Source organism: Megascapheus bottae, chromosome 15, assembly GCF_031878675.1.
Source record: "Megascapheus bottae isolate mThoBot1 chromosome 15, mThoBot2.hap1, whole genome shotgun sequence".
Taxonomy (NCBI): Eukaryota; Metazoa; Chordata; class Mammalia; order Rodentia; family Geomyidae; genus Megascapheus; species Megascapheus bottae.
This window is the reverse complement of record NC_143523.1, coordinates 12,314,363-12,341,409: the sequence shown is the minus strand read 5'-3', so window position 1 is coordinate 12,341,409 and position 27,047 is coordinate 12,314,363. Positions and strand designations below refer to the sequence as shown.

The 27,047-nt window shown below is 37.9% G+C and overlaps 1 protein-coding gene across 1 annotated transcript in view; it reads left to right on the top strand.

Annotated features, from left to right (window-relative positions):
* The window catches only part of Trub1 (TruB pseudouridine synthase family member 1), a 29,888-nt gene extending 21,443 nt beyond the window's left edge, over positions 1–8,445 (top strand). Inside the window, exons 5-8 of the mRNA XM_090345796.1 lie at positions 2,485–2,557; positions 3,566–3,705; positions 5,392–5,448; positions 6,200–8,445. Coding sequence (XP_090201922.1) covers positions 2,485–2,557; positions 3,566–3,705; positions 5,392–5,448; positions 6,200–6,459 — 530 coding nt within the window. The 3' untranslated portion in view covers positions 6,460–8,445. The remainder of the gene's footprint in view (positions 1–2,484; positions 2,558–3,565; positions 3,706–5,391; positions 5,449–6,199) is intronic.
* Positions 8,446–27,047: the final 18,602 nt, after the last annotated feature.

The window sequence follows — 27,047 nt, the reverse complement described above, 5'->3', positions numbered from 1 at the left end:
ATAGAGCAAACCTTTTTAATGGGTAGATCCTTACCCATACCATGAAGCATGAGTGCATGAGAAGCAATAAGTAGAACTGCTACTGGTAGCCTGTGGTTTGGGAGTGCCAGTTGGTGCAGAAAATCTGAGTTTTAGATTTTGTGCTATAGTAATCCTCTGCTAGGAGAGTCCAAGATGTGTACTAATTATTACAAATTAGGGAAACCATTGAGCCTATGTTCCTTTGGATCTGGCCTACTTCACTTAATATGATTTTTTCTAAGTCTTTCCATTTCCTTACAAATAGGGCGATGTCATTCTTTCTGATGGCAGCATAGAATTCCATTGTGTATAAATACCACATCTTCTTGATCTAATCATCTACTGAGGGGCATTTGGGTTGGTTCCATATCTTCGCTATGGTAAATAGTGCACAACCTAGATACATAAGGCCATCTATGATGAGGCTAAATGAAAGGATCTGCAGGATATGGAAACAAGGCTTTAGATTGTGTGATTGCTGTCTTAATGTACTATGTTATTTCTCTTCTCTTTTGTTGCCCTTTGGCTAAACTCATATTGTTACAGTATCTGACTTTGTTACCTAGCATATTGTATATAGGTTTATTTCTTTATTTTGAAATAGGAAAGGGAAGAGGGAAAACAAGATGATTGGGAAGGGGATGGGGACAGGGAAATGGGGATAAAAACATGAACTTGGCGAATATAACTGTAACCCCTCTATCCATGACAATAAAAAATTTTAAAAAATACAAAAAAGAAATTCTTCTGAGTTCTATAATTCTTTGTTTTCTGAGTTGAGTAAATTCTAGTGTTTTGTTTTGTGTTTAGCTTGTAAGAATCAAGGTTACACTGAAGTTAAGGTTGGGTTGCTACTGAAATCTGGATATGGTATTCCATGATCTTAAATTTTTTTGTTTTGCCAGTCCTGGGCTTGAGGTCAGGGCCTGAGCACTGTCCTTGGACTTTCTCAAGACTAGAGCTCTACCACTTGAGCCTCAGCACCACTTCCAGCTTTGTTTTTCTATGTGTGTGGTACCGACAAACCTGGGTCTTCATACATGCTAGGCAAGCACTCTACCTCTAGGCCAAACTCCCGGCCCCCCATGATGTTAAATTTTTATCATGGCTTTAGAAAAGTAATTCAAAGCACACTAATTTTTTTGTTCAATACTGTTCAAATAAAATCAAATGCCAGAAAAAATATTTATATAAAATTCTTGCACAATCATAGAAACATTAATTTCTTTCCATTGACTATGATCTAAGTTATAACATGCTTTCAAGACTTAGTTTATTACTGAATGTGAAATATGCATCCTTATCTATAACATATGACAATTTCAAGTATTGAATTTATACCATACTTCTTTGTTTTAAAAATCTTTTGTTTGAATGATACCAAACAGAAAGTGAAAACATGACTGACTGATATTACAAGCTTTATGTGTAAATCTTCATTCATATTTTCTAAAAATTATTGTGCAAAGAATGCTGAGCATGCATGCTAAAGTTCTTGTTTTGTGTGGTTTTTTTCTGTGCCAGTTGCGTATTTAGCTAAAAGAGGAGATAAATCTGCAGAGCAGAGAAGAAATAGGAGAGACAAATCAACACAGCTTTTCTTTGAGCAGAGTTGTTATAAAATTAGGTACAATTTATGCTGCAACATAGACTAGTTTTGAAATCTTGTCAGATAAAACTTAAAATGTGAAAAATACTTAGCAATATTTAGTACAACAGTAAGTTATTGTTAGTACTTGATGCCTAGGAAAACTTGACAGAATTTATGGAATTTTTTCTGCTTGCTTTTTGGTCACCTCCTTATTGATCACTGCCATAATATATTTTTTGTTGTTGTCATCAGCCTTGGGGCTTGAACTCAAGGCCTAGGCACTGTCCCTGAGCTTCTTTGGCTCAAAGCTAGCACTTGAGCCACAGTGCAGCTTCCAGCTTTTTCTGTTTTTGTGGTTCTGAGGAATAGAAACCAGGGCTTCATGCATGCTAGGCAAGCACTCTACCACTAAACCACATTCCCCGCCCAGACTATTTCTGTAGCCAATGTGATGCTTTCTATAGGTCTAAATGTCAGAGTCAGAACCAGCTAAATCTGTATGCAATGCAGTGAGTGGACTATTTTTTTTTTCCTGAGGGTGGGGATTTAAAGAACAATGTAAGATTTTCTTTCCCTTTTATCTCATTAATGGGTATTTTATCCTTGTCAGCAAGGTAGAATGTGTGCGTGTGTGTGTGTGTGTGTGTGTGTGTGTGTGTGTGTGTGTGAGTTTTGGGACTTATGGGGCTTGAACTCAAGGCCTAGGAGCTGTCCCTGAGTTTTTCTGCCCAAAACTAGTACTCTACCACTTGAGCCATAGTGCCACTTTCCAGAATTTGGTTATTTTTAAGTGAATTTTCAGAGCTGTTGGTCTTTAAAAATAGCATATGGACATCTGTGGTTATGCCACATTTTTTGTTCATTTTTGGCAGATAAAATAACACAAGAAGATATTGAAGGTATTCTGCAGAAATTTACTGGGAATATAATGCAGGTACCCCCTCTGTAAGTACCATTATTGAATTTGAATACATGTTTCATTTTATTTTCACTGGTTAACATCATTCTAACTAAAGTAAAATAGGTTTACTTTTGTGATAAAGGCTGTGAATCTGATGTGTCCAAGAATCAAGAAGAGGTGAGCCAGATTTAGACCAAATGCTAAACATTCAACACTAAGTGGCTGTAGAATATGATCTGTTTCTGAAAGTTAGCACAATGTGGTATCTGTGCTATTTAGATTCCCTCCCTTCCTTCCTTCCTTCCTTCCTTCCTTCCTTCCTTCCTTCCTTCCTTCCTTCCTTCTTTCTTTCTTTCTTTCTTTTGCCAGTCCTGGGGATTGAACTCAGGGCCTGAGCACTGTTCTTGCATTTTCTCAAGGCTGGAGCTCTACCACTTAGCCACAACACCTCTTCCAGCTTTTTTCTATGTATGTGGTACCAAGGAATCGAACCTGAGTCTTCATGCATGCTAAGCAAGCACTCTGCCATTAGGCTGAACTCCCGGTCCTGTGCTATTTAGATTTTAATCAACGTTTGATTCTGTTTAATGGGCATCAGGGCAGTTTGAGTTCAGAAATGTCACTTTCGTGGAAATTACTGTGTGCAGACCCCACCATGTGCTGTCAGGTGTTATGCTCATTGTCTTCAGGTCCAAAATCTTTATCATAAATTAAGCAGATGAGAGTTATAGTTTAATGAAAATGTAAGTATATCAATTTTCTACTTGTCTTCATTCATTCATGACACAATACTATAAACTGGGCAGTTTATAAACAACAGAAAATCCTTTTTGAAAATTATGCATGCCACAATGAGTTTACATTGGGTTCAAAGAATTGTGATCTGTGTTGAGGTTGTTAAGAGTTTTGTTTTTGGAATGGCTTTGAATACAAAGACCTGCTTAGTAGTTTTTCTTTCCATGATATCTGGAATGATCGTCTCTTCCTTTCTCAGACCCCCCCCCTCACATCATCCTCTTTCATTCCCTGCCTCTCTCCTTTTCTCTTGTAAGCTATTCAGCTCTAAAGAAAGATGGACAGAGACTTTCCACTTTAATGAAGAGAGGTGAGGTCGTAGAAGCAAAACCAGCCAGGCCAGTTACTGTGTACAATATCTCCCTCCAAAAATTCCAGCCACCATTTTTCACATTAGGTAAGATGGAAAAAATTGAAATCATTGGTGATTACTTGTACCTTTATTTTGTATTTGGCTAATTTTGAGTAATTTTAATGGATCCTTATGATGCTGAAGATTCTGTATACAGCCTGAGTTTAAGGAAGATTGTGATTTGATAGCACTTTTATTGAGATATTTGTAGCAACATGGAGGTTCAGAAATTCTCATCAAATTAGACCAGATAGTTCATATGAGTCTCAAACTTTTCTCTGGGCTGGGTCGGAAGCATAATCCTCCTGCCCTAGCCTCTCCAGTACCGGTGTATTACTTTAGGTCTCTGTAGAGAAGAGTAGGCAAAGGGGATATATTTTCAGCCCTTAAATTTCGTCTTATGAATGCTTTTGCCTTCATATGGTTTATATCTAATATATTTAATTTTAGTCCTTTTAGAAAGAATATATTTAATTTTTGGGTAACAGATTTTGAGAATGGGCTGATTTTTCCCCTTCCCTTTGTTAAGAAACTATGTACTAACTGCTTCTTTTTATCATTTACATTAATCTGTGTAAAAATTCCTATAGAATATGATTGTGTTCAATATTTTTTAAAGTCTGCTTTTTTCCCCCCAGAATTCTAGGCTGTTTGACAGATAATGAACAAAGTCTAGAGAGTGTTTTGCTATATCATGTAAGCATGCAGTAACTAGACTGGCAGAGTAGATACCGTGAAAGCAAGAAAAACAAAATTTTCTGACTGCATTTAAGTCATAAATGTTTTATTTTCTTTACTAGAGAGTACAGGAGACCCAAAGCACTGTCCTCAATGAAGTAAAATATAATGTTAACCTGCTATCTCACCCACACTTGATCCTGTCATTTCTTTTCTGTCAGCATTGGCCTCAACCGGGAGCTGGTGACAAAAAAGGAATTAAAATCCCCTGTGGGATTAAAATATGATTAATTCCCTGAAGTGTCCTGGTTTGTTCAGTCTAGAAACAGCAAGAATATAGTCCTTCAATGTGGGGATACAACAGCCCTTCTTTCAGGTCTTGTTGGTAAATAAAGAACCCTGTTCTCAACCAGCAAGCTTGTAACACTGTGTAAGAAGATGTTCATAGATATTCAGTCACACTATTACAGTGTATAATGTATTTTATGATTTTTAAGGAATATTTATAAGAGAATACTTAATTACCCTGAGCTCTCTGTATGTAATATAGTAACCCAAAGATATTTTTGTCATTATGAAAGGAAGGTTTTGCTGATTGTTTATATTTTTAATCAGTGCATAAATCTGAGAATTATTTTTTAAACCTATAGCTTATAATATCAAAACTGAGATTTCTAACTTTAAAGCCTAATAAATGAGCAAAGAATACTAATCTGGAAGTATTTTAGCATCTATAGCTCATAATAGAAAAAACAGATTTCTAACTACTTAAATGTATTAAATGAACAAGACTGAAGTATTAAAGTGCTCTGACTTGCCAGTTAATTTAAAATGTGTTCATGAGTTTCTGCTATTTGCTTTCTCCACACTTTGACTTTTCAATCTCACAAACACATATGCTACTGGATGAATAATTTATATTTTAGCACATAAATATTTTATAACTGGATTGTTTGCATAGTGCATTTTTACATTTGTCGAGGGGCATTATTTCTATGTAAAGTAGATTTCATAGGAGGTTAGCAATTTACCATGTCATTGTTCACGTTCCAGATGTTGAATGTGGAGGTGGCTTTTATATCAGAAGCTTGGTCAGTGACATTGGCAAAGGTAAGCAAAAAGTGAATTATGAATTATCATTTGGAGAGTAATATTACTTTTGACGAGGAGAAGGAATATTCTCATTTCTGAGTTCTGTTCTGAGGAGCATTGTTGTTGACACATGCTACATCAGCTTCAGCACTGCGGTGAGGGGCTTGGGATGGGAATGAACAAAAAAAAGAAAGAAAGAAAAAGAAAGAAAGAAAGAAAGAAAGCAAGCAAGCAAGCAAGCAGAGGAACAAAGGATAGATGGGAATGACAGATACAGGGTTAGCATTTTTTTTTAAGTATAAAACATTTTAACTGTAAGGATTTTTAAAAAATTGACCTAAAATGGATTTTTCTTGATAAGGGTCAATCTTCAAAAAAGAAAACAACTGGAAGCCATGGTCTTAGAAGCAGGCAGAAAGTTCCCATTCTGCCCCTGTTGTTCCCTGGCCATTATGACATGGACAGGTCCTCATCTGCCAAGACAGGGCAATGTTTACCTTTCTGATGCTTCCTCAGTTACGGAAGGAAAGTATCGTGGAAGTTCTTTGTATACTCTAAAGCAGTGTGTGTCTAAGATGAATTATTAAGTATGGCTTTACTTCTTAATCGTCTGTTTATCAGAAGGATCTTGTTATATTTGAATAAGGCAGTTTAAGTTTTACTGTAGTTTTGAGAGGTTTGAGAAATGTTCTTCTGTCATTTGAAAAGTTATAGCCTGTGAAATACTGAAGTACTTATCTCTTGAATTTTCTGCCTTTTATTGCTGTAGAACTTTCTTCCTGTGCCAGTGTGCTAGAGCTGACCCGAACCAAACAGGGGCCATTTACCCTGGAAGAGCATGCTCTTCCCGAAGACAAGTGGACAATTGATGGCATTGCCCAATGCCTTGAGCATTGTTCATCCCTTCTCCCTGCAGAGCTGACACTTAAAAAGTCAAAACCTGAGGGGTCTTGTGAGCAGGTTTTGAGCTGTGAATATATAACCCTAAATGAGACACAAGGAGACGATGATGGATGTAAGACACTTTGAGTTTGGCTTGGAAGTATCATTTCCTGGTTGATATTTGAATCCTATGGACAGATGCAGAACGAATGGCAGGCTCTATTCAAGAAACTTGACAGCTATTTTTTTTGCATGAAGAAAAATGACCATCGTTTATAATTCCTGTAGCAAGCAGTTTGTGTGATATATGGTCTTGAACTCATTCGGTTTTTTTGGAGATGTTTTTATGTTGTTAAACTATGGCTTTGACTGGATTCAGGAAACTTTCTGGATTTGACCTTCAGTCTTTTTCTTGTGAAAATGTGGAACAAAAAAAGGAAGTATGAGTTTACATGTATCTTTATTTCATAGATGTGGGAGCCATTTTAATTTTATTCAGGCTTTTCCAGGTGGTCCCATTGCTTTGGAATTCTTCAAGTATATGTGAAATGGCAGTTATGGATCTCTTTATTCTGTTTTGGAGAGTCCAGTATTATTGAAAATATTGAGTTGATAAGGTTATACTCATCTAGTAGTGGTTATGTTTATTTAGTTCTTGGAAATGAAGTTTTATAATATTTGTAAATGAACAAATTATTGCTTACTACTAATAGCATGTAAACAGAAGAGTAATGTTTAATTAATTTCACCTCTACCTTTACAGTGGGTCACTGAGCTCCTGTGGCTTTGTATTGTGGCAACCATGAGCTGTTTCTTTGCATCAATAGTCTGCTGCTTTGTAGCAGCTTACTAAGTGACAATATAAAAATTTAAACTAAAGGATAGATCCTGAATTAAATTTTTCCTTTGTCTCTTTAGCATTTATTTGTATTTCATTATAGGGCATTAATCCCCATGATATGTGTTTTTTGGTGGTTTGTTCTTTCACATATTTATAGACATGGGAAAAGAGCTGCCCTGAATTTCTTGCTAATCTCCTCTGCTCAAAATATTTTAAAACAGTGATTTTCAAATGTTTCCATTCAAAGAACTTTGGGAAAGTTCTGAATCCCTTTCTACCATGATTTTGAAAATGTTATCATATTGCAAAATAGTATTTCATGTGAGTGCTTTATATTTTTGTTGTAGAAAAGTGATAACTTGTGCAGCCAGTCATAAAGGCATTCAAATCCTCTTTCATTTACTGAAACACAGTTTCAAAAGGAAGATTTACTAAAAATTCATATACAAGTAGTTTCTAGATTTTTTTAGCTGCATTTTTTTCTCTGTGGTGTGTGTGTGTGTGCGCGCACATGCATGCACTTGTGTGTGACATGCCAGTCTTTAATTCCCTTAGCTTTTAAGATCAAGGCTAATATTGTAGCCCTGAGTTACAGCTCCAACCTATTGATGGTTAACTGAAGAGTCTCATGGAGTTTCCTTCCAGGCTAGCTTTGAACCATGATCTTCAGATCTCTGCCCCCTGAGTAGTCAGATTCTAGATATGAGCCACCAGTGCCTGGTTCCATTGCCTTTCTTTAGGTAGTTGCCATAATTAACTTCTAATTCAAAAATTTTCACTTGTAGCTAATCTAGTAAACAATGTTAAGTTAGAAGTTTCAGAAACATTCTCAGCATACTGGCAACTTATTTTAAATGAAATTTAATCTTTCTCTTAGTTTGAGAAAAATATAAGAAATGTTAATATGATGCATTAACCTAGATACCAAACAATACATTCAGAAGTTGAAAGTCTATATTTTTACTAATTCTCATCCAGTGACTTGTGTTGACCAGAAAGGAAAGGCATGGGGTACAGTATGAATTCATTCACTGTTAGCTAAATCCAAGTAGAGGAATATTTAGGTTTTGGAACACAGGCTTTTCTTTTTTTTTTTTTCTTTCTCAACTGAAATATTGACTACTAGATCACAAATAGGAATGAATAGTGATTACTTGAACACATGAATAATGTCTAAAAATGATAGCACTGGGAAGCTGTGCCTGTATCCTGACTACTCAAGAGGCTGAGATCCAGAAGATTGAAGTTTGCAGCCCATCCAGACAGAAAAGACTTTGAAACTTATCTCCACAATAACAAGACCAAGCCTGACGTGTGACTCAAGTAGTAGGGCTCAAGCTAAAGAAGTAAATCGAGCTAGACAAGGTCTGAGTTCAAACCCCAGTTCCACACACTCAAAATCAAGATAGCCAGTCCTGTTAAAACATTGAAAAAAGTTTTTCCAGATGGAAAATGTATTAATAATCCTCATATATTACCTTTGGGAATTATAATTTTAATATTACTTTTCCTTTTGAAAATTCACTTTATAGCCTTATGGCATCTATACTTCTTAGTGGCTGTTTCTCACTTGTTACTCTTTATTTGTACTTTTATTTGTTTGGGGTTTTTTTTTTTGGTGTGGGTACTGTGCCTCAAACTCAGTGATGTGCTTTTTTGATTAAAGGCTAGTGTTTTATCACTTGAGCCACACCTTTACTTCTGGCTTTTGGAGATAATAGTCTAAGAGACTGAGATCTGAGGATTGCAGATCTTGCCTTTCTGATTAGCTACTCAGCCACAAACCACTAGAGTCTAGCCTGTATTTAGTTTTGATGGTTAAGATTCTCTCGATTATTGTATTAGTCTATTAGATTATTCTTTTTTCTTTTTTATTATAAAGGTGATGAGTATGGAGGTTTTAGTTATAAAAGTAAGGTAATGAGTACATTTCTTTTTAAACATTGTTATAACCCTCCCTCATTTTTCCTGCTTATTAAAAATATACTGGTTAGGGGCCGGGAGTTTGGCCTAGTGGTAAGAGTACTTGCCTAGCATGCACAAAGACCCAGGTTTGATTCCTCGGTACCCCACATACATAGCAAAAAGCCGGAAGTGGTGCTGAGGCTCAAGTGGTAGAGTGCTAGCCTTGAGAAAGTCCAAGGACAGTGCTCAGGCCCTAAGCCCAAACCCAGGACTGGCAAAAAAAAAAATATATATATATATATTATATATATATATATACTGGTTAATTTAATCATATTATTTCATATTATTTTATACTTAGAGTCATTTAAATCATTTGTCTGTTTTGGAATACTGAAGTGGTTTTCAATTTAACTAGGCAGCTTTTTAGAATGGCAGTCTTAAATAATGTGAAATTTTTTATGGTTTCTTTGCCTATTTGTATTCCTGAAGACTTGTAATGTTTTACATTGTCACTGTGTAGGGGTTTTATATGTTGTTACTAATTTAATAAATATAAAAGAGAAAATTTTTTGTATGACTCATCTGTATAACTTTGTTCATTTATATAAATAAATATCTTCATGGTTTCTATACATGTTTTCATGAGTTATTTATATAGCAAATGTTAGAGATATTTTTCATAGCTTGTTTTCAATTATTTTTGCTAGCCAAACTTCCTTCCTTTAGTAATTTTCCTCTTTCTTTCTTTCTTTCTTTCTTTCTTTCTTTCTTTCTTTCTTTCTTTCTTTCTTTCTTTCTTTCGTCCATTTATTTGTTTTTGTGGGTCATGGGGCTTGAACACAGCCTGGGTGCTATCTTTGAGCTCTTCAGCTCAAGTCTACTGCCCTACCTCTGGGTCTGGGTGTTGTCCCTGAGTTCTTCAGCTCAAGGCTACCCTTGAGCCAAGCCCCACTTCCATTTTCTAGAGGTTAATTGGAGATAAGAGTCTCAGGTCTGGGGCTAGGAGTTTAGCCTAGTGGTTAAAGTGCTTGCCTAGCATGCATGAAGACCCGGGTTCGATTCCTCGGTACCACATACATAGAAAATAAAGCCAGAAGTAGTGCTGAGGCTCAAGTGGTAAAGCTCTAGCCTTGAGAAAATCCAAGGACAGTGCTCAGGCCCTGAGTTCAAGCCCAGGACTGGCAAAAAAAAAAAAAAAGAGTCTCAGGTCTTTTTGTGCCCAGGCTGGTTTTGAACCTTGATCCTCAGATCTCAGCCTCCTGAGTAGCTAGGATTACAGGTGTGAGCCACCGTGCCTCCACCCCTGGCTTTTTGTGGTTTATTTTATCTTTTTTTTTTTCCCCTCTATCTGTTTGAGTTTGCTGTTTAGTAGTTTCTTTTTTTTTTTCTTTTTTTTTTTGCCAGTCCTGGGGTATGAACTCAGGGCCTATACACTGTCCTTGGACTTTCTCAAGGCTAGAGCTCTATCACTTGAGCCACAGCACCATTTCTGGCTTTTTTTCTATGTATGTGGTACCAAGGAATCGATCCGTGGTCTTCATGCTTGCTAGGCAAACACTAGGCCAAACTCCCAGCCCCATGTTTAGTAGTTTTTATTAATTCAGTGACCTGAAATTCTTGGGAAGTATGCGGTCATATTATTTGTTCAGTCTCCTAATTCTCATCTGAGACAAAATCATGTTCTTGGTATTAGAAACTTGGATTGTGAATTCAGTGAGACATTGTTTGTGAAGATCTGTGTGCTTAGTTCAGTATATTCTGTCCAAAAAGGTTTGGAAATGTGTTTCTGCTGGCATGTGAGATAGATTTGTTCCAAAACTTAAATGTATATGTACCTAATAAAAAGTTTCCTAAGCCAGGCCTGGTGGATCATGCCTGTAATCCTAGCTACTCAGGAGGCTGAGATCTGAGAATCAAGGTTCAAAGCCAGCCTGGACACAAAAGACTGCAAGACTCTTATATCCAGTTAATCACTAGAAAAGGGGAAGTGGAGCTGTGGCTCAAGGGTAAGGAGGTAGCCTTGAGCTGAAGAGCTCAGGGACAGCGCCCAGGCCCAGAGTTTAAGCCCCATGACCCACAAAAAAAAAGTTTCCCAAATATATAAAAAGCAGCATAGAATTGCAGGAAGAAATAAACAATCCTTCATTAGAAGGGAAGACATAAGTTTTCTCACTGTGACTGACAAAGTAGACAAACCGAATGTTTAACAACAAAACAAAACTTAGCAATGCTCTGAAGAATTAGAAATATAGGCCAATAGCAAATACACACTTCTAATCCCAGGTCCTGGAGAAAGATAGGAGAGTTATGGTTCAAGGCCAGGTTAGGTAAAGTTAGTGTAACACTATCTGAAAAACAAACATTTAGAGGACTAAGTTGTGCCTCTATAATGTTAGAGCATTTGTCTAGCAAATTTGATGCACTGAGTTCAATCCCAGTACCACGTAAGGATAAAATGGAAAATTTTGAACAACACTAGAAACCAGTTGACCTGCACTTTTGTAAAATGTTCCAGTATATGTGGAATGCCTAGGATAGATATTTCTATCTCATAAAGCAAATCTTAATAAATTACTAACTTAAACTAGATATTTCATGTTTGTGCATTCTATAATCTCTGGCCACATGAAATTAAGAAACCAATGAAGAGAACTATATCTGGGACAGTCTCCAGTATTTGGAAATTAAATGGTAAACTTTTTTTTTAAGTTTTAGCAAGGATTTATTTTAATATCACAGGATTAAAGTAGGGAGAAATAGAGAAAAACATTTCCTGCAGGAAATGAGAGTTAAAAACTGAAGTGACAAACTTTTAAATAACTAATGAACAAAGGGAAGTTATTTTAAATTGAATCACAACTCATTGTGTTTGTGGGGGCACTGCTAAAGCTATGTTTAAAGAATTTAAGTGTTAATGTTTGATCAGAAAAGAATATGCTGCCACTTAAAATTGGACAAATTGCAAATTAGACTTGACACAGAGGAGGTAAAATGAAAGCATAGATGCATATGAAAAATAGAATTTGGAAAAATGATAGAACCAATGAAGGCAAAAATGGATCACTTGAAAAGATCACTGAAATTAGAAAATACCAGGAATAAAAGAGGAACACTTCTATAGCTATTAGAAGTGTAAGAGCAGCTGAGTGCCAGTTGACTCATGACAAATCTCAGCTACCTGAGAGGCTGAGATTAGGGGCAATTGTGTTTCCAGGTGGAAAAACCCATGAGATATCCTCTCCGTGAAAGAATCGGTACCGTGGCATGTGCCTGTTTTCTAGCTATGGTAGAAACTATAGGAAGATTGTGATCCAAAAGTATGTCTCAGTGAGTGAAACCCTATTTCCAATAAACCACAATAGATGAAAGAGCTGGGGTGGTGACTCAGAGATAGAGTACCTGCCTAGCAAGCACAGAGTTCAAGTTCTACCAGGAAAAAAAAAGCATAAGGGAATATTATGAACATTACTACCTTTACATGATTATATGAGAACAGACTAGAGTCTTTCTCTCAGGTACACATAAAACAATATACTAGCCAAAGCACTATTGAGTGCTTAGTTATTTCATAAAAGATGATTTAATGAGGATTATCCATCTAACCACCTACCCACCCAACTACTACATATCTACCTATTGTCAATCTTCCATCTATCATCTATCACTGTTGTCTCTGTCATCTTGTATTTTTTTTAAAGAATTTATTAATGTTGATTTTTACATCATATTTTAAATGACAAGTTTAACAAACAAGTGTTCAAGGAGGGAATCTCTTTACAATCACTAGGACTTAGTATTTAGAACTTAATCAAAATTAGGCTAAGGGTTTGTATGTCATAGAAACATTAATTTAAGAAATAAAACATTATGTCTATAGAGTCATAGGTTTTTATGTCTATATAGTTATGTTTATATTTCCATTACCATGTCCATAGCTTTGGGTATGCAGTTATTGAGTCCTCGCTCTTGTACTCTTTGGATTTAATAGCCACATATTAAGGGTACCATGCGCCTTTTGTTCCTTAGGTCTTGACTTGTCTCACTCAACATGATTTGCTCTTGTATCTTTTTAATGTACCCATCTATTCATCCATCTGTTTCTTATGGGTCCCAGTTTTTTAGAAAACCATGACTGATAATCCTGCTTTTATGGTATCTCACTGTTCTGCCCTTTTCCTAAATGAAAGTTTATTGTTTCCATCTCTGTCTTGAGAGTCTTATCACCTATTTTTAATTCAGCTTACCTTACAGCCTCACCTCTCTCTTGGATTCAAGAACTAATCTCGCTATTAGGATGGAATCGATGTTCTGGTGAGAATTTGTCAAATAATGCTTTTCTCAGCATTTAAGAGAGAATTTTGAGGGCTTTTGTCTTTTTTTTTACAGTACTGGGGTTTGAACTTGGGAACTTGCATTTGTTAGGTCTACCACTTGAGTCATATCTCTATCCCTTTTTCCTTTATTTTATTCAGATAGGATCTCACTTTTTTTATTTAGATTTTTTATTGTAATTAATAGAAGGGTAACATTATATTCACCAGATAGAAGGTGCATTAATTCACCTGATACCTTTTCTCATGTCATGGTCCCCATTTCTCTCCCCCTCTCCCCCTGCTCATCTTGATTTCCCCCCTTCCCTAATCCAATTTCAAATAACCAATTAAGCTGAGGTTCAAGCTCTGGGCCTGGGCATTTATCCTGAGCTCTTTGGCTCAAGGCTACCACCCTACTCCTTGAATCAGGGCCACTTCTGGTTTTCTAGTGGTTAATTGGAGATAAAAGTCTCATGGTTTTCAGTGCCCTGGCTAGCTTTGAATCATCATCCTCAGATCTCAGCCTCCTGAGTAGCTAGGATTATAGGCGTGAACCATCATGCCCTGCAGGATCTCACTTTTCCCCAGGGTTGGCCTTGGACTGCGATCCTCCTGCTTATACCTCCCATGTAAGTAGGACTGTAGATGTGCACAACTATGCCCGCCCAGCTTGCTCCTAGGTATAGAGTCTTGCTGCCTTTTTGCCTGATCTGGTCTTAGACTACGTGCTCCGATCTCTGCCTCCTAGGTTGTAGACACTAGCCACTGCTTCACTTGGGTTTGAAGTTATTTTGTGCACCGTCCTTGCTAGAAATGGAACTCTCCCCATCTTAAGAATGGCTATTAACTTGCAAATCTATAATGTTATAGTTCATTCCATATCCTTTAAAAGTAATCTTTGAAATAATGGACTAATGGCAACACATTTAATAAATTAGCATTTGTGAATTCAAGTGCTTTGAAGTTATTTGACTTAATTCTTTCCATTACAGGAGGACAATTTGGGGCTTAGAGAAATGACTTCTCCCAACTCCAAACTATTGCATTACTAAGGACTCGGAGGCTTGCTAGCTTGGAGGCCAGATAGCTATGTCATTAGTATTCTTTTGGCTCACAAAATTGGCCATATGATTGAAAAGAGAAGCCTAGGTCATTTTATTATATATAATTTAAATATGTCAGTTGTCACATAGTCACAAGTTCCTTCCCAGTGAGGAAACAAAACCCATAGTCCAGGCCATTCAGAAGCCTTCACTTAACTTGATTTGGGAATTAAGGAAACATCCATATAAGAAGGTAAGTCACAGCCCAGGACAATACATCAATGTCAATGCGCGTTATTACCAGAAAGAGCAATGGATGAGTAATGGAATGATAATTCATTTCTACAAACATCTGTGCAGCTCCTGCAACCAAATATAAAGGAAGGAGACAGCACAGAGTGCCTAGTGACCAGGGAAGGTGCATAGAGAAGAAAGGCTCCTAGTTGGCCTCGCTATAGCCAGAGTTGTATATCCAGAGTGAAGAGAGGAGAAAAGATGAAGAAAGGAGAGCAGCCCCGCATAGAGGGTAGTGGACAAGGCAGATTTGGTCAGTGAAGTGGAGTCTGGTCAAGATGGTGACAAGATTTGGGATTTTGTCATTTGGAGCTTTGAAAGCCAGATGCAATTAAGCTTCAAAGTGGAGACTTGTTCACATGGAAGTTTTATTTTAAGGAGATTGCACTGGCAGTGATGCGTGTCAAAAACTGAATAGGTAGAAATCAGAGGCACAAAGCCCAGTTAGAAACAAATATGATACAGTAACCCAGGATGAAGGTCATAAATTCAACTCCCATTAGAATACCGTCAGATGGATAGTAGGTGTTTGAATAGACCATAAAGGAGAATTAATGCTGCTTAGTGATTCACTAGATAATTGAAAATTGTATAATTGGAGAGAGGAAAAAGATTAACAATTGTTATCAAGTAGTTTTTCTTGAAGAAAATCTATCTGAAATATTGTACGAGTAGCATTTTCTTGCCTTGGGTAACAGGGATGGTTACCTGCGACACTGACTACCTACCACCTGCATGTTCCTCTTAACAAAAGACTGTGCCTTTTCACTCCTGCTGTGTGGCTTCCTACTTATTTAAGATACTAAATCATAGGCATTTGAGAGCCTAAACTCTGGTGTTAGACTTTTGCCTCCCTGCCATTTATCAACTATTAACTTCAGTTACGTTCAAAAACTTTTTTCTAGCCTATTTCCTCATTTATAAAGTAAGGATGTTAATAAGATCTACTTTGCAAAATTATGAAGCCTAAATTAGGTAGTTTTGCATGACTCGTAAGGCCTAGGAAGCAGCGAATATTTACAAGCAAATACCTCATTCCTGATTTAGATGTGAAAAGAGAAGTTTGAACTTGAAATTCTCATGGTTTGTGGATTCAGATTATACACTTCAGGAACCTTTTTAAAATACTGTTGTGGAAAGAGGAACTGAACTGAAACAAAGAATTTTCCTGGCAGCAGAGTAGATCGATGTAACCATGTCTCCCTTTTAATATAGAAACCTTGCAGTTCTATTTTGTTGCCAGCTCCTGTACGAACTATTATTTGTCTGTACTGGCTTCTCTGTATAGTTTTTCATTTGTCACATGAACTGTATAATTATAAATTATAGTATCTGATAAATTTTAACAAATGACATTTCCTGACATTAAATCTAATAGGCTGTCAATACAACTAGGAAATATCTTTAAGAATGTGGATGCTGATGGGGCCGGAAGTTTGGCCGAGTGGTTAAAGTGCTTGCCTAGCATGCATGAAGACCCGGATTCGATTCCTCGGTACCACATATAGAAAAAAGCCAGAAGTGGTGCTGAGGCTCAAGTGGTAGAGCTCTAGCCTTGAGAAAGTCCAAGGACAGTGCTCAGGCCCTGAGCCCAAGCCCAGGACTGGCAAAAAAAAAAAAAGAATGTGGATGCTAACTGGGCACGGTGGCTCACGCCTGTAATCCTAGCTACTCAGGAGGCTGAGATCTGACGATCTTATGCAAAGCCAGCCTGGGCACTAAAGTCCATGAGACTCTTATCTCCAGTTAACCACTAGAAAACCTGAAGTGGTGCTGTGGCTCAAGGATACCATGGAATTGAAGAGCTCAGGGACAGAGTCCAGGCTTAGAGTTCAAGCCCAACCACTGACAAATAAAAAAAGAAAGGAATATGGATGGTGGGTGCTCACCTTTTTACTATTCAGTGTACTAAATACACTAAACTTTTTTATTGAAAGTTTTTATTAACACTGAGTTTTTACATCATATGTCAAATATCATTTTCTACAAATAAGTATTCAAGAAAAGAATCTCTATATGCAATCACTGGCACATAAATTTAAGAACACAATTAAAATGAAGCTGAGTCTTTGTATGTCAGATATATATCAATATATAATGTATCTATATATCTGTAGAATATATATCCCATCATAGACATATGTCTATAGATATATTTATATCTCCAAATTCATGTCAGTGACCTGGAGTACTTGAGTATTGATTGAATCATCGCTCTTATATTATTTGAATCTAATATTCACTTATCAAGGAGACCATGTGCCTTTTATTCCTTTGGTCTTGGCTTATCTCACTCAACATGATTTGATCTAGTTCCATCTACTTCCCAGTGAATGCCAGTATTTTATCTTGTCTGGTGGCTATGTAGAATTCCATTGTGTATATATATATATATATATATATATATATATATATATATATATACCACCTTTTTTTGTATCCATTCATCTGTAGTGGACATCTGGGTTGTTTCCATCACTTGGCTATTGTGAATAGTGCAGTGATGAACATGGCCGAGCAGGTATCCTTATTGTATCCTGGGTTATGATGCTCAGGGTAGATGCCCAGGAGTGGTATGGCCGGGTTGTAGGGAAGGTCTATGTTTAGTTTTTTGAGGAATCTCCAAACTGCGTTCCAGAGTGGTTGTACTAAGATACACTAAACTTTATCACACACACACACACACACACACACACACACACACACACACACACACACAGAGTTTTGAAGTTAATGCCGCAGCCATCCTTATCTTTGGTTTCATGTTCTGCAACCTAAGTTGCCCAGTCAACCATCATCTTTTTTTTTTTTTTTTTTTGCCAGTCCTGGTGTTTGAACTCAGGGCCTAAGCACTGTTCTTGGGGCTTTCTGGAGGCTAGAGCTCTACCACTTGAGCCTCAGCACCACTTCTGGCTTTTTCTAAGTATGTGGTACTGAGGAATCGAACCCCGGTCTTCGTGCATGTTTGGCAAACACTCTACCACTAGGCCAAACTCACAGCCTCTCAACCATCATCATTTAAAATAAAACAGAAAATTCTAGAAATAAACAACTCACGTTATTACAGCATATTATTATAATTGCTCTGTTTTATCTTAATAGTCACTTTCCTTTTCCTGTCTTAACACTACATGGATATACATGCACAGAAGAACACAGAGTAATACATAGAGTGATTAGTACTAACTCTAGTTTGTGGCTTCCACAAAAGCGGGTCTTAGATGTACATTTACAAATTAGGGGGTATCACTGCAAACTCTTGTCCCCTGCATCATCTCACCGATCCTGTGACGTCTGTAGAGTCTGCCTTGTCTGCTGTCTAGGTGAAGTGGCACTAAGGACTTGGTGACTCACCAGGAGTTGCCTGATGACAGTGGCAGAGCTGGGTTGTACATTTCTGATCCTAAAATGCCGTTTGCTTCACATCTGGAGAAAAGTGCTCGGAGGCACAGCTGTTCAGTGGGAGGGATGAAGCACATACTGTTATGCCAAAAAAAAAAAATCATCCGGGAATAAAAGCAGAAAACGACATTTGTTTCCATTCTAATATGACAGAAGACAAGTCTGTTTGTTGAGAAAGAGCAGAGGGAGGACTGACGGCTGTTGACTTAGGTGAGAGCACTCTTGAACATTGTATCTGGATGACTACTCAGGACTAGGCTTACAGAAACCAGCTGGCTGCGGTTCAGAGAGGAGCTCCGAGTGACTTAGGGGCGATGGGTTTGCTTAGAAGGGACGATTCAAAGAATGAAATTGGGGTACTTCAGCTCAGCCAAGATGAGAGCAAGTCTAGCTAAATGCCAACAGATAAGCCGAAGTTTGTAGACCTTGAAAAGAAAGATGTGTTATTTAACATGATACACAGGGGCCCAATGTGCAGTAACAGGATGAAATCTTAAGTGGAGAATACAGAAAATTTCCCTGATAATGAATCTATTAAGGCCATCTATGGCATAACCTCTCTCTAGAGCAGCAATAGAGATTTCAAGTCTTGGGATTTTGAAACCTTTCTTGGGATCTAGGTCTTACATGATGTGAGATTGTTCACTGGGTCAAGTTTAAAAAAAATGTCTTTTTCCAGAGTTACCTATGCTTAAGTATAGAATATGTTGAGATTTGCTTTAAATACTCTTCAAGGAAAGGAGAGAGAATGAAGGAAAAGAAATGGAAGGAAAGAGAGAAAAGAAAGGAAGAACAAAAGGAAGAGAGGAACAGAGAACAGAGAAAGAAAAGGGGAAAACTAAGTGGCAAAAATCTTGATTTTATTCTGAAGGAAGATAATATGAATTCATTTTACCTTTTTTTTTTTTTGCCAGTCCTGGGCTTGAGCTCAGGGCCTGAGCACTGTCCTTGGACTTTCTCAAGGCTAGAGCTCTACCACTTGAGCTTCAGCACCATTTCCGGCTTTTTTCTATGTATGTGGTATCGAGGAATCAAACCCGGGTCTTCGTGCATGCTAGGCAAGCACGCTACCACTAGGCCAAACTCCCGGCCCCCTCATTTTACCTTTTTAATTTTATGTGTATATACCCAAAAGCTTTTAAGTTTACGTGTTCTTTCGTAAAACTCAGTAGCATATGAATCCCTGGGCTCCATGACTTGATGAGCTTTGCCGTCACAGGAGTTGAGTTCTAGGTGACCAGAAGAACCCAGGAAGGTTTCATTTATTCTCTTGCCATGGCGACAGACAATGGGGCTGAGCTGCAGAGCCATGTCTGAATATGGGAAATGGTTAGAATTTCAGATCTCTTGGGGTAGCTCCCACCAGTGGGAGTAAAGTAGTGCTAGTCATTGAACCATTACTAACTATGAACTTTCCTAATCTGTCCCTGATTCATGGAAAATACTGGCCATTGAGCAAAGTTCTAGGTGTCTTTGGAATGACAAAAAAAATGTTTTTTTCGAATTGAGAAGTGATTTCCCCTTATTGAGTTTGGGAACCCAAGAAAGGTGATAAGTGAAAGGAGGAGTCTCCATTTTTTTGTTTATTTGAGAGGACTGGCCTTGAACTTGGAATCTTCCTGCTTTAGCCACCCAAGTAGTTGTTATTATAGGTATTGACCACTACTGTGACAGGTTTCAAGGGAATGTTTCTCAGCAAATATGGGAAAAGCCTTAAGGAGATGATGTGAAAGTCTTTCAAGGGAGAATTGATCTGGGGGGTGTCTCTCAGAAACACTGGCCTAGTATATGCAAGGCTCTGGGCCTGGCCCCTCGCAGCACAGGACGTTTCAAAAGTGAACATCTCTCTCCTGTCTAGGAGATGCTTAGGGAGGGAAGTTTAAAGAGCTATTTTATGTGTACATAAGTCTATTATTTTTTTGTTTGTTAGAAGAATATAAATATTTTATGTGACTGTTGCTGGTGGCAATCAAGCATGAACAGAAGCCTGATAGCCAAGGAGCTGTCGTGTTTGAAATTTTCCAGAGTGCGCAAGTAGGCCAGCAAATGGCAGCAGGAGTGATGTGGTAGAGTCAGGCTCTGTGAAAGGATAAGTGCTGTATTCTCTGCAGTTGACTGGAAAGGAAGCAGAGGAGGAACGGTAGAAAAGCTTGGTTGAATCTCCTGAATTAGCATCATTCTTTTTGGTGCCAGTCACTGTCTTGGGCCATATTGACTCCCACCTGAATTCATTCAGAAGCTGCAGCTAAGCTTCCTGGCCTGAAAGCTTTCCCCTCCACCATCATCCTCCATCTCGCCTCCAGTGTTCCCTTCTGAAACACAACTTCTAAGGCTCATTCCCCTTTGAAGCTCCTTGCCCCTCTAGAATAAAGGACAGCATGGCCCATGCTTTATTCTTCATTAAAATTTTGGTGCTGTACCCTGTGTCTGGCATATAGACATTATTTAATGAAGACATTCTTTAATGAAGAATGCCTGAAACCTCAGTACCTACCACTCCACCAATTACCTCTCTCTCTGGACCTTTATACATCCTTTGCCTCTGTCCAGAGGTGGCTTTCTTTCCTTGTGCACTATCTTAGTCTGTTATGGGGTAATGTCGAATGTATAAAGAAAATTACTTATGGTTTTAGAGAGCTCAGACAGGGCACATGCATTTAGCCAGTGCTGGCTTCATCACAGTACAGGAGATGGTGTTACGGTGGAAACAATCACATGGGTACAAAATACACGAGAGAGATTCAAGGGACAGGTTCACTCTATAACAGCCTGCTTGCTTTCAGGAGAATGGACTGGATTTTCATGAGAACAATCCCTTCTGAGGTGGTTACCAGACCACAGTCTTCTAATACATCCCCCCAACTCTTCAAAGTTTCATCACTTCAAAACAACATTGAGATCTAAGCTTTTGGCAATGAACTTTGGGGGTACACTCTAATTCTATGCAAACAGTAGTATCTACCAGTGGCTGTTCAAAACTCAGACTTTCTACTGATGAAGTCTATTTAACTGCCCCGATCAGAATGAATCCATTCTTATTTCAGTTACTATGACACCTCGCACATAGATTCATTACTATAGTACCCCATTTTAATAAGATACTTATTTTGTGGGCCTTCCCAACCAGACCCATGGGTTCTTTGAGGGCAAATGCTAGGTTTTCATCTGTATTTCTTCAGTACTTTCCATGTTGTAGGCCCTCAACAGTATTAAGTGAAACTTGGAAACGGAAGTATATACCAGAAGATAGTGAGTACTTTTTAAAGTAAGGTACATGATTATGTACCTTTGCTTTCTATCTGATTCAAGAACACTCTCCACAGCAGCAGAACTGGAACTGCTCTCTCACTTAGACTTTAGTTTACTTAGTCCTTTAGCTGGGAAACATTTCTGTGTCTTAGGGGCAAAATGATGAATAATGCAGTGATTCATGCTAGAAATATTTATTCCACTCCCTTAAGCTGCCTCTCCACTTCAAGAATCTATGAAAGAAACAAGATAATATATAACTTATTCTAATTTGTGGTGGCTTTGTTTATTTGTTTCCATTTAAAGGAGGAGGTAGAATTGGATTGTTTGGATTCTTCTTCAATAAAAAGCATTTTAATATAACGAGTCTGGACATCTGTCCCATTTTCAAAAATTACAAGTTTCGATCATTGCTAAATTGTACAGATCCCAATCTGTCTGCTCTGCATACATTTGCATTTATAAAAGCAGAAACCGGCTAAAAGTCTTTCTAATGCAATCCCCTAAATGCATGAAGTATTAGATTGTTTTCCCCATTGGTTCATGCCTTGCTAAGGGCTTAAAAGGATCATTGATGTGAATTATTTAATGTGTACAGCAGGTTGGGTTTCTATTCTTTTTAAGAACCTTTGAGGAGGCATTACTTTACTTTTTATGTTAAATTTTCTTAGAAAATAAGAAGTGAAATCTGTATTTCCTAAAAGTGCCAGATTTTCACCATGTTTTTAAACCCTAGAAGAAATGCTTGATTCTAATGAAACATTACTGCTGAAAATTGGGCTGAAATTGCTGGGCTAAAAATATAGTTATAAGTGCACATTATCCTAATGTAATTTTTTTTTCTTTTGCTGGGCTAATACAGACAAAGAGACAGGGAGAGATCTAATCTATTATGGAAAGATAAAAGGCATCTTGGATGGTTGTTTTTGAAATTTTAAACTGATTTTCACTTAAGTTCAGTAAATAGTCCTAGACTTTAAATGTTAAGCATTTTTTAACTGTGTAATTTAGGTTTTAATTCTTACTATTTTTTGAAGCTGTCTTCCTCAGGGAAAAGCAGCTTTGTTGCATCAGCACAATTTTAGCTGGTAACATCTGGGCGAATGGGCTTGTTTTAGTTTGTGCTCTGTTGAGAAATCATGCCAAAAATGAAGTCTTGTTTGTGATGTCTACTGTGGCTTCCTATAACAAATCAAAGGCTCTTGTTTCATCTGTTTGACAGAACACTGCACAAATTTAAAAAAGAAAAAGTCCTGTCTGATAAATCAGTCAGTCTTGTGATGCAAAACATTTAGGTGGAGGGATTAATAAAGTGATTATGCAATTTATCATCTAAAGTGAGACTCTTCTGACAGTAAATGAGAAATACTAAAATAATTAAGAGATATGCATTGCTCTACAACAAATACATGCATGGCAAACCTCATGCTACTGTTACCATGCCTTGTTTACCTTGGAATGTAGCAAATTCTTCTGGAAATTCTGGTAAGTCATTGATGTGGCTCTGTGTCAAGGAACAAGATGATAGGGAATGCAGTATTTTAGTCACTGCATCACTTTCTTGGATTCAAAGTGAGATTGAAGGCCTGTTGGCATACAAGGCTTTGTCCAGTTGGGACCAAAGAGCATAGACATGGCCTAATAAAAACCTGAGATAGCCGAGAGTAAACTTTTGCTCTTGGCTAAACATCTTTCTTAACAAATCAAATGAATTTAGCTGTTGGAGGAAGGCCAACAACTGGTAGCCTACCAAAGAAAGCTAGGATTTGGAATGAGCATGCCCTTAATTCCTGAATCAGAAATGATTAGCCAAAGATGATGGCAAATGGAATGCATTTGGCCTTTTATTCCCTAAGATACAGTTAGTATCCTATTTTCACATATTCTAATTCTTTCTGAACTGACATCCCTTAAAAATAGCTGCAGCCTTAAAGCCTTATGCCAGATTTTTGTATTTATAAGGTTGACTCCAGGTGTATAGAATTGTATAGAAATAATGAATACCAGCTTGTATATACACATAATGGCACATATACCATATATATGTATATATCATGTATATGCTATATTTTATGTATCATATATGTCATATATGTGATATATATATGATAATCTCATATCACATAAATATGATATCAATCTATATATTTAATTGGTCATTATCTTTAATAGATGATAAATTATTCATGTGTGGAAGGAGAAATAAAAGAACATGAACATTAAGTACTGAATATCTTTGACAAATTGTACTGTACTTGCACTGTACTGAGTTCCATATGAAAACTTCTAGCCTGTCATTGTCACATTTAACAGTTAAGCTGTGTTTGATTGCACTTCTAGTATAAAATCAACAAATAAAGAGAGCTAGATATTATTCTATGCTTTTCTCTTTAAAATATAGCTGATTTTTTTTTGTTAATTGAAAAAGGGCTATGAGACTGTGGAATCTAGGAAGTGACTGTTGAAAGGTCTTTAATGCCTTCATTTTACCCTTCTCTGTGACACCCACTTGCTCCACACCCACCTGGCTTCCTAAAGCTCTCTCAAGACTCTCCCCATCTGCTCAGTGGGAGGCAGCAAAAATGCACATTCTGCTGGTTCCCAGAACAATGCCCATTGCTCTTGTATGCATTATTCCAGGTGAAAGAGCCAGAAAACAAAATGAAATGCCACAAAACTTAAATAGTTGCTGCATGCCATAGCAGTGCTATCAAATTAAGTGTCACCACTGTCCAACATACAAGGACATGGAGACAAATCAAGTACCATGCTTAAGGTGACACTAGTTAATTAGTGCAAAGCTAGGATCTGAACCCCATCACTTCTGTTATTAATTACCAGACCAGTGCCCACAAAGGCAATGTGGGGGAGGCAGAAAAGGGAGAAGAGGATGAAAAAGTAAGAGAAAGGGAAGAGGGGAAGGGAGTAGGGCCCAGGTATGGCTTTCTGGACAAAGCAGTCAGCTGGGGCCTACTGTAGGTCAACTCTCCTGGCTCCCCAAGTATGTTCATTGGGGAGGGAACTCGACCTTCTTTAAGGCCAATGAGTCTGCCATGCCTTCTCTGCAGTGGCACCAAAATAGAACCAGGTCCTAGGAAAGAGTGGTCATCATCCACTGTTCAGGTACTGGTTTACTAGAGGCACAGGAGCCACGTTGCCCTCCCTATTAAAAACTGCCTCGTGTGATTCCTGATCATCTTTTATACTCAGGGATGTCTCCATGTTTCCAAGGTCTCCTCCTCCTCTCCTTTTCCTTTGAGTAAGAGTTGGGAGCATAGAAATGTGTTAGAAAATCATTCTTACATGCAGGGTAAGAGTCAAGAGGTGAAGATGCCATGGAAAGAGAAGGAACAGGAATAGGGGGAGGAGGAGGAGCAGCAGCAGCAAAAGAAGAAGAGGAGAAGAGGAGGAGGAAGAGGAGGAGAAGAAGGAGGAGGAGGAAGAGGAGGAGGAGGAGGAGGAAGAGTAGGAGGAGGAGGAGGATCCGCTAAACAACCTATTTATTGGAAAATAAGTATTGGTGAAAATATGTATCATTTATAGCCATCTATATTCCTATGGATAAAATGTGTAAAGAGATCTAATCTGGTCCTTTTTGAGTAAAGAGAGTTGTGAGTAAAATGAAAGGAAGATTTAAAGGAATGCAAATCAAGTATAACAGGTGCTGTGCCTTCTGGAATGGTTGGCCATCTCTTCCAAATGATGAAGTGTTTAAGACACAATTTGAATATAACAAAGATTGCAGAAGACTTGAAAAGACAGAATGAGAGGAACAAGCAGGCAGCTCACTGTCAGAGCACATTGGATTACTCTGTTCACTCTGCAAAGTCATAACTGTCTCAGACAGAGAAGATGGAAGCTACTCTGTTAAAAAGCAGAGCTGGGTGATGTAAAAACTTCCTCCTCAGGGGCCAGGATTTTGGCCTAGTGGTAGAGTGCTTGCCCAGCATGCGCAAAGCCCAGGGTTCAATTCCTCGGTACCACATACACAGAAAAAGCTCGAAGTGGTACTGTGGCTCAAATGGCAAAGCTCTAGTCTTGAGAAAGTCCCAGGACAGTGCCCAGGCCCTGAGTTCAAGCCCCAGGACTGGCAAAAAAAAATCCTCCTCACGTATCTCTGCTGTTCCAGATTGTTCCTAAAGTTGTACAGCAAAGCAGCCCCATCACAGGAAAGGTTAAATCACATTTCTGAAAAGGCAAACACAAAATATCAAAATGCATTATGAAACTAAAGTAATTAAATCAGAACTGTTGCAGGAGTAGTCAATGAAGCACACATCTCAGAATGAGGACTTACAAGTGCATAAGGTAATTTACTATAAAATAAGGGGGATGTTGAACTAGTGGAGGGAAATGATCATGAATAATTGGTATTGAGATAATTAGGTAGCTACTGGTGAAGAAATAAGCCTCTTCCCTGCCTCATTATGTATGCTAAATAAATTGGAGGATAAAACATATCCAATAAAACGGATGAAAAATTTCTGTGTATGATAAATATATTTTCAAAAACTGTTTAGACTATGTGCTAGAAGAGGCCATGTCACCAGTCAAACGAAGACACAGATAATTGGAACTCAGTTTTCCAAAATGTTTTCTTGAACCAATAAATGCAGCTTCCATTGGAAGTTTTTTTTTTTTTTTGCTGTTTTTCATTAGTAAAGTAGTATCTTTTGTTTATGACCTTTTCTTCAACAGGCTAATTTAAAAAATAAATATAAGCACACATATGCTTGAAACATATTAAAATCCAATTCTAAAGCTCAAAATCCAGAACCACTGCGTATGTGTGTGTGTGTGTGTGTGTGTGTGTGTGTGTGTGTACGCGACACGTGCACACACACCAGTCTCGGAGATTGAACCCACCACGTGGAAGCTGCCCCTGAGTTTCTGTTGCTCAAGGTTGGTGCCCTACCACTTGAACCAAAGTGGCACTTCTGACTTTTTCTGAGTAGCTTACTGGCGATAAGTAAGTAGTTCATGAACTTTTTCTTTACTTTGAACCTTGATCCTGGGATTTCAGCCTCCTGAATAGCTAGGATTATAGGCATGAGACACCAGCACCTGGCTCAGAACCATATCTTATTTATATTTTTTGTTGGTCAAAACATACAGATAGCCAGACACTGGTAGGTCACACCTGTAATCCTAGCCACTCAAGAGGCTGAGATCTGAGGATCACTGTTGGAAGCCAGCCTAGGCAGGAAAATCGACAAGACTCTCATCTCCAATAAACCACTCCACAAAGGCCAGAAGTGGCACTGTGGCTCAAGTGGTAGAGTACTAGCCTTGAACACAAAGAAGTTCAGGAACAGTGTCCAGGCAAAACAAACAAACAATACAATAAAATATCAAGAGTTCCACAATCAACTATTACCTGGGGTGAGGGATGAGTAATATGATTAGAGATCAAAATGATCAAAAGGAAACTTGAGGGAAGAAAGAGCAAGCAATTGGGATATTGGGATACAAGCAAGATGAGGTCTGGGAACTGAAAAGAAATCCAGGACTAAGATTAGTACACAGGTTCCCCAAATAAATAACCAGCGTTCGTTGAGTTTTTACTTTGTGTCTGCTAAGCATATTACATGTACAGTCCACCCTTCACCTCCATGGGTTCTGCATCCATCATTTCAATCCATGATGGACTGACAATTTTTGGAAAATAACTGTGCCTAAACAGAA